Raw genomic sequence first — 12,631 nt, forward strand, 5'->3', positions numbered from 1 at the left:
TCCTACTACACTCTCTAGGCATACTGTTCTAAAATGGAGTCTGAGCCATGAACAAGCCCAAATCTGATCACATGGTCTGTAGCCCCTACCACAGCAAAAAACCCTGCAAATCAATATACACATATAAAATACAGTAAGCAATTATATACATAAGAAATAACTAGTGGAGGCATGAAGAAGTTGGCTATTTCCAACAGTTTTTCGTGTATTGTAATTTCTGCAATTTTTCCACATACTGAGCATTTGTAAGTTATTTTAGCATCCTGTGTGGGTCATTTGTAAATTGGCTTGTTTCTGAATATTCAGGTGTTTGTTGTTGTTGTTCATTCGTTCAGTCGTCTCCGACTCTTCGTGACCTCATGGACCAGCCCACGCCAGAGCTCCCTGTCGGCCATCACCACCCCCAGCTCCTTCAAGGTCAGTCCAATCACTTCAAGGATGCCATCCATCCATCTTGCCCTTGGTCGGCCCCTCTTCCTTTTGCCTTCCACTTTCCCCAGCATCACTGTCTTCTCTAGGCTTTGCTGTCTCCTCATGATGTGGCCAAAGTACTTCAACTTTGTCTCTAGTATCCTTCCCTCCAGTGAGCAGTCGGGCTTTATTTCCTGGAGGATGGACTGGTTGGATCTTCTCACAGTCCAAGGCACTCTCAGCATTTTCCTCCAGCACCACAGCTCAAAAGCATCTATCTTCCTTTGCTCAGCCTTCCCTAAGGTCCAGCTCTCACATCCGTAGGTGACTACAGGGAATACCATGGCTTGGACTAGGCGGATCTTTGTTGCCAGTGTGATGTCTCTACTCTTTACTATTTTATCGAGACTGGACATTGCTCTCCTCCCAAGAAGTAAGCGTCTTCTGATTTCCTGGCCACAGTCTGCATCTGCAGTAATCTTTGCGCCTAGAAATACAAAGTCTGTCACGGCCTCCACATTTTCTCCCTCTATTTTCCAGTTGTCAATCATTCTTGTTGCCATAATCTTGGTTTTTTTGATGTTTAGCTGCAACCCGGCTTTTGCGCTTTCTTCTTTCACCTTGATTAGAAGGCTCCTCAGCTCCTCCTCGCTTTCGGCCATCAGAGTGGTGTCATCTGCATATCTGAGGTTGTTAATGTTTCTTCCAGCAATTTCAGGTGTTTAGTCATGTGAATATATGTTACTCTTATTTAACGGGTGTTCATAAATGGTAATATATTATATTTTTCTACAGTCTTGCCCAGAAAATTGTTGCTACCTATCGACTTTGTTCTGAACAGTTATCATCACAGCATCATTATGATTATGGAATGCGTGCTGTTAAATCTGTCCTGACAGCGGCAGGAAACCTGAAACTAAAGTACCCAAATGAAAATGAAAGCGTATTACTCCTGAGGGCACTGCTGGATGTTAACTTAGCGAAATTTTTAGCACAAGATGTTCCACTGTTTCAGGTAAGATAACAGATTATCAGATTGCTGATAATACTTGCAGCATCTGTATTCTTACAGGCAGACAAATCTGGATGAGATGGTCAAAAACCAACCAAAAAGAAAGGGATCTTTGCATTCGTTTTTGCAACTGTAAGCAAACTTGCTCCGAGAAACCATCGTTTTAAATGATATTCTTTTCTGTCATTTCACAGGGGATCATATCGGATCTGTTTCCTGGAGTGGTTCTGCCCAAACCTGATTATGAGCTCTTCATCCAGGCTCTGAATCAGAATATCCAAAAAATGAATCTTCAGCCAGTGCCGTGGTTTATTGGAAAAATTATTCAGGTTTCTTTACTTTTCATATTTGCACATTGGAAAGAGCATTAAGTAGAACATTCTCATTAGTAAGAGTATAAATGGATTTGTTGCAGCATATCCTCATGCCTAGTCTGGCCAGTTCATGTTTTCTCCATAAGTATGCTTTTATGTTATTCTTTTGCATTTGACACTCCAGATTTGATTATTTCTAGTCAACCCCATGGCACAGTGGGTTAAAGTGCTGAGCTGCTGAACTTGCTGACCAAAAGGTCACAGGTTTGAATTCGGGGAGCGGCATGAGCTCCTGCTGTTAGCCCCAGCTTCTGCCAACCTAGCAGTTTGAAAACATGCAAATGTGAGTAGATCAATAGGTACCAGTCCGGCAGGAAGGTAATGACGCTCCATGCAGTCATGGCGGCCACATGTCCTTGGAGGTGTCTACAGACAATACAGGCTCTTTGGCTTAGAAATGGAGATGAGCACTAACCTTAGAGTCAGATACAACTGGACTTAATGTCAGAGGAAAACCTTTACCTTTACCTTTAGTGACCATTAAGAATGTCTCCTTGGGCTGTTACTTGGAAATTAGATTTGCTCCCTTTCTATGTGTATTTCTGTAAATCTTCAGTGCACATAGTAGGGTTGCGCTTTCGGGGTAAGCCTTGCCCCGTTTCATGTCCAGGCTTTCGTTGGGGCCCCTGATCCATTTTTTTGGACCCTCCCAAAATCAATAGTGTGAATATTTGTTTTTGGTTTGGGTCCCCGAAAATTGTACCATTATCAAGGAAGCTTCCCAGCCACTGGCTCCCCTTCCCAGCATGTGCTGTCATCCTTCTTACCTGGCACCTGCTGTTTCTACTCTAGAGTAAGAGGTGCTTGGTTTTAGGCACTGATAGGCATGCATTTTCCAGGCCTGCCTGCACGCCACGCCACACATGCACTGTGCTTGGAAAGAGTGGATATCAATGGCTTCTCTCTGTACCGCATACCATTCAGTCTACCGTATACCATGCAGCTATGGACAAGTCTACATAGGGACCACCAAACTCAGCATTACCCATACATGAATCAAGGAATATGAAAAGCACTCCAGACTAATCCAACCAGAGAAGTCAGCCATAGCAGAGCACTTGATGAACCAACCTGGACACAGAATATTATTTGAGAAGACAGAAATGCTGGATCACTCTCACAACCACCATGTCAGACCTCCCTCTTTTAAAATGTAAACTGTCATCCCATTTTCATACTAGCACACCTTTGTGTTTCTAGCTGTCTGAGCCAATCAGAGCTATGTTGATCAACAGAGAAGCCATTGAAATTCACAAGCATGTGGACAATTTCAACAGAAAGGAGGAAATCATGAACATGAACACAATCTGGCTACCAGTATTAAATACTCTAAAATCAGGACAGCAAATAGACTAAATACTAAAAAACAGGGGAATTCCAGACAGGAAACAATCAGGGCCAGCTAACACCTCCCAACACAGGATTCCCCCAGGCAGGAAGCAGCCAGGCTTTGAAGCTGCAACACCATTAAATGCTAATCAAGGTGGCCAATTGCCACATTCACACTTGCCTCAAACAGACAAGAGTTCTTTATCTCATCCTGGATGTTCCATAAATATATAAACTTCACTTGCCTAGTTTCCAACAGACCTCACAACCTCTGAGAATGCCTGCCATAGATGTGGGTGAAATATCAGGAGAGAATACTTCTGGAACATGGCCATGCAGCCTGGAAAACTCACAGCAGCCCAGTTACATACAAATTTTCCATAACACATACTTCCCTGTACCTTTAGTCGACAGAACTTTGCTCTGGGAAAACATTTGGTTGTATTGTTGAAAATGCATGTACTGGATGATATGTCAATATACAACTTTGTTCAGAGTTTATCCCAGGACAAAATGCATCATGTCTGTATTTAGTGTTTCAAAATGCATTAACCTTTTGGTTATGATTGAAACCTTCACTCTGTCTCTCAGCGGGATCTCTTGCACCACTGAAAGGAATTTGATCTACTGTGATTACCTCGACATTTGTTGATGCAACATATTTATTACAGCATTGATCTTATTGGTGCAGATTTATGAAATGATGATGGTGCGCCATGGCTATATGATTGTTGGGGAACCCATGGGAGGCAAAACCAGTGCCTACAAAGTCCTAGCTGCAGGACTTGGGGATCTGAGCCAAGGTAGGTATTAAATTATTCAAAAAATAGTTAATAGGGAGAGATGATGGGAGGTGTAATGCAACAACCCCTGGAGTGCCATTCCTTAGATTATTTTCAGGTCATTCTCATTGTGTCCAGCTGTGTAGCCAAAGCTGTCCAGTTGCGGAACAGTCTACCCATCTCTATAGCAGCCATCAAGCAGAATGTATAAAAAAGACTGTCATTCCTCCCTCTTTTAAAATGTAAACGGTCGTCCCATTTTCATACTAGCACACCTTTGTGTTTCTAGCTGTCTGAGCCAATCAGAGCTATGTTGATCAACATGTTACCATTTTTTGCTTTGGGTCAAAAAAAGTCACAATAGGGAAATGAATGCACAACTAGTATGCAAATGAAGTTTTGAGAAATTGCTTTGAATTAGCATGGTTTTCTGTACCAGTGTTGTAGCTCAGCCTCAGCCAGGGGCTGATGATGGGTTCACTGATGATTCAGACAAGATTGTGAGATTTCCTGGGGTTCAAAGTGATGCAGATTCAGGGCAGGTTCAAAGTGTTGACGATTCAGGCCAAGGAACTGAAACTGGCTCAGATAGTCCCGAGCTCCAAGGTCAATCATAGGAGCCAGAAACAATATTGTTAGATAAGTGGTCAAGCATAGAAGAATTAAGTGAAATGGAAAACTCTCAAGGGAAAGCACCTGGTGTTACGGAGATAAGCAAAAGTCTTTGTTTACAGTTCAGAGCAGATAATTGACTCCATAGGCATGAGAGAGTACGTGGGAAAGAGACAGAGAAAATTATTGGGAAACAACATGATTTCATGAATGCTTATTAACAGCTAATTGTTTACCTTATAGTTAGTTCAGGCAACATTGGCTTTCAAGGGAGAAGCTAGGCCTGAGTTCTTATGTCAAGTCAAGTCCTGGTTTTGAATTCAAGTATGCTGGAAGTTTCCTATATTATTGTTTTATGAATCATGCTCAAATTTTTCTAAGTATACCTTTTTATGGATTTATGTTGTACTTGTGAGTTTTGGCTATTCCTGGGCTGTGTTACCTTTGGATTTTTATGAGACATCTGGATTCCTGTGTGGCTATCAACTATTGCTGAACCTCTTTTGGGTTGTTCCTCTCCTTTCTTATTTCCTGTTTTTTTCCATATATTTTATGTGTTTTACAATACATTGTTTGCTTATATTCTGGACTCTTGTGTGGTGCTGTGGTCATAGGTGGCTCCAGGCCTGGGGTACAACAACTAGTATATGCTAGTGATTTTCCCTTGTGATTCTTCAGAGAGATCGTTCCCGCTCCCCTTTTCTCAGATAGTTCATCAGAGGAATCTGCTGTGGAGTTCAGAATTATCAATCCCAAAGCAATCACCATGGGGCAACTGTATGGATGTTTCGATCCTGTCAGCCATGAATGGACAGATGGTGTCCTTGCAAACACCTTCAGAGAACAGGCTTGCTCTACGTCGGAGGACAGGAAGTGGATTGTCTTTGATGGCCCAGTGGATGCTGTTTGGATAGAGAACATGAACACAGTACTAGACGATAATAAGAAGGTATTTTTTTCTCTACTACTTCACTCTGACAGGCCACTTATTTTGAATATTTTTACAACAAAAATATTGTATAAAATACAATATCTTCTGTATATGTGACTGATTCTGGGTTCCATGATATTTTTTGTTCCAGCTGTGCTTAATGAGTGGTGAAATCATTCAGATGAGTGCAAAAATGAGCTTAATGTTTGAGCCAGAAGATCTGGAGCAAGCATCTCCTGCTACAGTCAGCCGGTAATTTCTGACAATAATGATAAGGGGATGTGTATTTGTGGGTGTGTGTAGGGCCATCCCTACCATTAGGCAATGTGAAACAGTGGCCTCAGGCACCAGAGGTATTGTGCAGCAGGAAAGTGCTGGAAGAGAGAGTGGTATTCTAAGCAGCTTGGTTTGCACTTCTTAAACTACTGTATATGTGTAGGTACAAATCTAAACCAGGCATGGGCAAACTTGGGCCCTCCAGGTTTTTGAACTTCAACTCCCACAATTCCTAACAGCCTCAGGCCCCTTTCTTTCCTCCTCAGTTGCTTCAGGAGGACCCAAGTTTGCTCATGCCTGGTCTAAAGCATTTAGTAAAAATATCACCCAAGAAATCCTGGGTCAGTGTAAGAACTGTACTTTAGATTCTATCAAAAAAGTAAGTATCCTCTTCTGCGAGTAGAGTGGCAAAAGGTGAGTCTTGGGAGAATCTAAAAGAAGCAACCCGCTCCTTTATTCTCCCTGCCACAGTTCTGCTTCTGGTCTTTTTGATGCCTAGGTGGGGAAATGGGGATGGCCCACCTGAGGCGGCATTAGCACTTTTCACTTCTCTGCAGAATTAACCTCGACTTATCCATGGTCATGCCAAAATCCATAGTTTTGGATCCCAACACTGCCTTTGACTTCTTGAAGCCAGTTGCCACTCCCATTGTCCTTTGAACAGGGACAAAAATGGAAGGGGATGTGATTGTATTATCCCAGAGTCTCACACCAGCCCCGTTAAAGCATATTTTGCACAATGAGAATCTTTACTCCCTTGCTGGATATGCTAGCTAGAAAGTTCCAAGAGCTTTCCTACAGAATCCTTCCACCCCAGTTCTGAGTTTGATTATTTGATTATTATTATTATTATTATTATTATTATTATTATTCTGACACAAAAACATAGTATGGCACAGCAAATGAGATATTTATGAGGATTTCATATCACAAAATCACAAGTTGAACACTTCCCAAGTTTTGTGTGATGTATTTTCGAATGATGCATGCAGATCCAAGTAAAGTTGCCTTTTGCAGTTGACAGACTGTGGTTTTCTCAATGTTTATTGTTTTCAAATGCTGGCTGAAATCTTTTGGCACAGCACTCAGTGTACCGATTCCCACTGGGACCACTTGTACTGGTTTATGCCGGAGCCTTCTCAGTCTTTTGGCTAAGATCAAGTGTAGTTCTTCTTCTTCTTCTTCTTCTTCTTCTTCTTCTTCTTCTTCTTCTTCTTTACAGTATTTATACCTGCCTTTCTCATCCCAAAGGGGATTCAGGGTGGCTTACAGAACATGCATATGGCATTCAATGCCATTGTACTGGTTAACAAGGGCAAACAATACAGAAAGAGAGTTAAAGGTGTTTCCAATCTGATTTCCAGCGTCTTGGAGGCTGTAGTCATCTCTGGCCACAGGAGGGTGCTGTTGCTCCATCCATGGAGGAGCTTTTTGTTGTCCTTAGATGTCCTCCCGATCCTCCCAGTCGCTGTCCTTAAGGGTGCCTTTTATTACCTTACTGCTAAAAGCGGTACCTATTTATCTACTTGCATTTGTGCTTTTGACCTGCTAGGTGGGCAGGTGAGCTGGGACTGATGGCAGGTGCTCACCTTGACCCGGGCTCGAACTGGCGACCTTTCAGTTGGCAGGATTGTCTGAAGCACAGTGGTTTAGCCCGCTGTGCTAAGCCCGGTCACCATGTTATGTATACAAGCACAAGGGAGAGGTAAAGAAGGATATCTATATTAGTGAAAATAGGTTATAGCCAACATGGACTGTGGCGGGACTGTGGTGCAGCTGGGCTGGGAATCAGCTGCATTAAGATCACTACTGAATGAAAGGTCATGAGTTTGAAGCCAGCCCGGGTCGGAGTGAGCTTCCGACCAAAATTGTGTAGCTTGTTGTCGACCTTTGCAGCCCGAAATACAGTTTCAGCTGTCAAGTAGGAAATTTAGGTACTACTTATGTGAGGAGGCTAATTTAACTGATTTACGAGGCCATAAAAATCTCCAGCAAGTATGCAAAGAATGAGGAAGTACCTCATCAGTGTCTTAAACGGACGGTGAAGTGACAGCTCCCCTAGTGACCAGAAGCTGGAATGTTAAATAGCCTCTGAGTGTCTGTATATATGTTGTGTGTCTATGTCATTGAATGTTTGCCATGTATGTACATTGTAATCCACCCAGAGTCCCCTGTGGGGTGAGAAGGGCACAATATAAATACTGTAAATAAATAAATAAATAAATAAATAAATGGAAGCTCCATTCAGTTTCATTTTCTTCAGCAAGGAGTATCCATACAACTGTGCTATCCATTCCTTCTTTAGGTGTGGGATGATTTACATGGAACCTCATCAGTTAGGTTGGAAGCCTCTGAAAGATTCATATATGAACACATTGCCTTCAGTCTTGCAAGACATACACAAAGAACTGGTGCGTATAAATGTAGTTTTCTTCTGAATTTTAAAATATAAAATCAAATGGAAAGGAAACAATCAAACGACTATTGTATGACATGGGATGGGAAACTTTTGGCCAAAATCTGACCCTTTTGTGGTGGTAGTTCAGCCCTCTGCATTTTCTTAGATAATGATGTCCCTATTGTAATGATACCATTACATTGGTAAACATGAATTTAACAAAACTGAACACAAAACAGCCCTTTCCACTAGTTGTCTCCCATTCTGTACACAATGATTATGCAAAGTTCAATTACACAATAGCAGCCATTCAGAATGGCAGCCATTGATAAAAATAACACCATTGTGTTGCCTTTGTGAGGCCTGATTGCTCTTGTTACTGGCTGTTGATAGACTACCACTAATTATTAATTACCAACATTATTTCTTTTAAGTTTGAAACCACTTCACATTTTCAACTTGCAGATCGAAGACTTGTTCATGTGGTTAGTTCAGCCTTGCTTGGAATTCATTCGCCTTCAGTGCAGAGTCTTCCTTCAGACATCTCCTATCCATCTCGCCCATTCCATGATGAACCTGTTTACTGCTTTGCTTGGTAAGGATCTTGTGAAAGTTGTCGCCTATCAACTTGTCACCCCAACTCTGAGCTTAGGAAGTTACTTTAAAAAGGAATTACTCCAACAACATTTGTTTCTGTCCTTGTTCAAATGAAATTCAGAAGGAAAGAAATGCAGGACAGAGTAAATGAGAGAAACAATGACAAGGATGGAAAGGGGAAGGCTTCCTTAGTTTGTACTTTAATGACTGCTTATTTATTTATTTATTTATTTATCATTTCAGAAGCTAATTGAGGGTACAATTATAATGTATTTAAAAATGCAAACAAAATTAAATACTTGGCATTATTCTAAATGTCCTTTAACTAGAAGCTGGCCACTTAGTGCATCTATGATGTCGCTGTGTGAAGATCTTCCATTGTGCACGTGGCAGGGCTTTGGCTACATTGTAGGAAGTGGTCTGTGGTTTGCTCTCCTCCACACTCGCTTGTTGTGGACTCCACTTTGTAGCCACATTTCTGAAGATTGGCTCTGCACCTTGTGGTGCCAGAGTGCAAGCTGTTCAGTGCTTCCCAAGTCACACATTCTTTTTGGTGCCCAGGAGAGATTCTCTCATTCAGTATCAGCCAATGATTGAGGTTCCGGGTTTTAGACTGCCACTTTTGGATTCTCAATTGCTGAGGTGTTCCTATGAGTATCTCTGTAGATGTTAGAAAGCTATTTCTTGATTTAAGGTATTGGTGTGCTCGTTAATATACGAACAGAGGATGGGCCAATAGATGTCATTGCCTTTAATTATTGGCTGCTACTTCCCAGTGGATGTCAGGTGGTGCAATACCGACTAAACAGTATAATTTCTCCAGTGGTGTGGGGCGTAGGCATCCTATTATTATGTGGCATGTCTTGTTAAGAGCCATGGTGAGATGTGCTCTGTAGTGAATCTTACCTAGTAGGCCGGAAAGGAAGCCTGGATAACAGTGTTGCAAACCTCCATTTTGAGAGTGGAAGCCAGGGAGGCAGCCATCTTGAGTGCGGATAGGTAGAAGAAGGGAGGAGTTTGGAAGTCTCCTAGGATTGGCCAGAGCAGTTGGGAGGAGCCAAGTCTTAGGAGGGAAAAGAATTCAGCTTCTGTGAGAGTTGAGAACTGGGAGCTGGTGTGTGAAGAAGGGTTTTTGAAACTGAGTTTTCAGGGAGAGAGTGTCTGTGTTAGTGCTGTGTGCTGACAGGAAAAAGGTCAGACAGCAACCTGATTTCTTGTGAGAGTTAGCACAAGAGATTAGCTCTCTAGGCTGGGTTAGTTAACAGGAAGAACTCTAGGGAAGAGTTAGTTAATAACCCAGGGACTACCTAGGATAGGTTAGTCAGAACTCATTACTATTTCTCTGAAGTAGAGTGAGGGTTTTTGGTTACTAACAGTCAGATCTGTTTGATTAGCTCTGTCTGTAACTAAGTGAAGAGAATTGTTCAAGCAACCATCAAGCTGAAGTACTTTTGTAACAAGTCATGTTTTTGTACCTCTCAGAAGTAGTTAGTTGTCTTTTTAAAAAAAATAAATCTTGTTCTATTTAACTTTCAAAAGATCTCTACTGTGCATCATTCCATCATCAAGCCTTTGTGATAGTTCTAACATTTTTAACATCCTGTCACTACATAAAGACTCTTAACAAACAGTGTTTGGGAGCCAGGGGAAAAAGCAGTGTTGGCAGGAGTGGGAAAAGTTTACCTCAAATACATATTTTAAAATCCTAAAACAATTTAGGTTGGTGGGAGCTTTAATCCAAAAGGAAGTTTAAAGACAAGCAGTGTTCATTCTATCATAACACTTATCCATCATCGTCTCGCTACTATATTTGTGACATTAGTGTGGAATATTATATATACTTCATTATATTGGTGACATTAGTGTGGGATATATTATATATTCCTTTATACTGGTGTCCAGTGGTGTGATATATTATATATACTTCGTTATATGCTCCATACTGGGCCTATGTATACAGCAGCAGAGTAGCAAAACTCAAGGACAGATGTCTTCACTGTATCTGGTTGTGATCCCCAGGTTGTGCCAGTCAGCTTTCGTATGATATTATTTCTCGCACCCACTTTTTTGCTTGATATTCAAGCAGTGCTTCTTGTAAGTCAGAGCATGGTCCAGAGTAACTTCCAGGTATTTTGGTGTGGTGCAATGCTCCAGTGGGATTCCCTCCCAGGTAATCTTCAGAGTTCGATATGCTTGTCTGTTCTTAAGATGAAAAGCACATGTCTGTGTTTTAGATGGATTAGGAATCAGCTGGTTTTCCCTGTAATAGGCAGTAAGAGCACCTAAAGCTTTGGAGAGCTTTTGTTCAACCATTTTAACGCTACCTGCTTGAGCTGTGATGACATGATCGTCAGCATAGATGAATCCATCTCTTCTGGCAGTGGCTGATCATTTGTGTAAATGCTAAACATTGATGGAGCAAACACGCTCCCCTGAGGCAGACCATTCTTCTGTTTTCACCATCTGCTTCTCTGCTGACTATGCTTTTCTTCTGGGAACAACCTTTATCACCATCTTTTCAAAACTATATTTGATTTTAGATGAAATAAGTCGTTCTGGTGAAGAAGAAGGAGAAACCATGTCCAGTCAGCAAATCACCTTGTGGCTTCAAGGCCTCTTCCTTTTTGCCTTGGTTTGGACCATTGGTGGCACCCTTAATGCAGAGAGCAGAAAGAAGTTTGACCGCTTTTACCGAAATCTTCTGATGGGAATGGATGATGACAACCCACGTCCCAAAAGTGTGAAGCTAACCAAAAATAATATATTCCCAGAAAGAGGTGCAGATTTCTACACATATATTTGTGGGGCTTTTTATGAACTAGTTTCTGTACAGTAAGGTACATCATGATTTTACAAGAGGCATTTTGTTTCCAGAGATTAAGACAATGAGTTAACAGTCAAGTGTTTTAACTGTCATTGGAAGGACAACAGAGAGGACAACTCATTTTAACCTGTATATCTTATGAATTATATATATATATATTAATTTGTTGAAAGATGATGATGATGGTGGTGATGGTGGTGATGATGGTGGTGGTGATGATGATGACGACGACAATAGAATGCAATAGATCTGGAGAGTCCGGAACCAAGAGCTCCATATGGCAGCATTTGGTTGCAGGACTTTCTTGCCATTTCTAATATTCATTGGTTCAGAACAGGCATGGGCCAACTTGGGCCCTCCAGGTGCTTTGGACTTCAACTCCCACAATTCCTAACAGCCTCAGGTCCCTTTCTTTTCCCCCTCAGCCGCTTAAGCGGCTGAGGGGGAAAAGAAAGGGCCCTGAGGCTGTTAGGAATTGTGGGAGTTGAAGTCCAAAGCACCTGGAGGGCCCAAGTTGGCCTATACCTAGTTTAGAAGAATGCAAGTTTTTGAACTGCACTGTACGGATGTTGTTCAGATATGTTGTCTTCCGTATGGTTGGGGCTACAACTCTCACCACACCTGTTTTGCATTTCTGTGGATTAGTCCAAAGTATCTGGAGGGTCAAAGCTTTGTAAGCCTGAGGCTTTTACCAACTATCCCAACTTGCAGTGCTCCAGATGCATTTATTCAACAATTGCAAGCACTTAATAAATCATATTTACCTTCCAGTAGTATGGTTGAGGAATGTTTCAGTTATCTCCATTTGGATTGGAATGAAAAAGCAGAAGCAGGTCTAAGTACTATCATTGAAAAATAAAAGCAAAATCCATTTTGTTTCCTTATTAAGTTTTTACCCTTTACTCTCAAATCAGGAAGTGTGTACGACTTTTATTTTCATAAGCAAGCTAGCGGACAATGGAACATGTGGATGGAGTATATAACAAAAGAAGACCAGACCATCGCTGCTGGTACAAAGGTATGACGTTTGCACCACAAGGTTCATAAAAGCGCAGAAAGCTGTTGCCCAATGAATCTCATGAAAT

General features: G+C 41.6%; 1 protein-coding gene across 1 annotated transcript in view; it reads left to right on the forward strand.

Moving 5' to 3' along the window:
* Positions 1-12,631, forward strand: part of LOC137095428 (dynein axonemal heavy chain 3-like) — a 104,220-nt gene that overhangs the window by 52,009 nt on the left and 39,580 nt on the right. Inside the window, exons 29-37 of the mRNA XM_067462092.1 lie at positions 1,207-1,426; positions 1,618-1,752; positions 3,818-3,933; positions 5,232-5,469; positions 5,603-5,703; positions 8,033-8,138; positions 8,591-8,720; positions 11,263-11,499; positions 12,461-12,564. Coding sequence (XP_067318193.1) covers positions 1,207-1,426; positions 1,618-1,752; positions 3,818-3,933; positions 5,232-5,469; positions 5,603-5,703; positions 8,033-8,138; positions 8,591-8,720; positions 11,263-11,499; positions 12,461-12,564 — 1,387 coding nt within the window. The remainder of the gene's footprint in view (positions 1-1,206; positions 1,427-1,617; positions 1,753-3,817; positions 3,934-5,231; positions 5,470-5,602; positions 5,704-8,032; positions 8,139-8,590; positions 8,721-11,262; positions 11,500-12,460; positions 12,565-12,631) is intronic.

Source organism: Anolis sagrei, chromosome Y, assembly GCF_037176765.1.
Source record: "Anolis sagrei isolate rAnoSag1 chromosome Y, rAnoSag1.mat, whole genome shotgun sequence".
NCBI lineage: Eukaryota > Metazoa > Chordata > Lepidosauria > Squamata > Dactyloidae > Anolis > Anolis sagrei.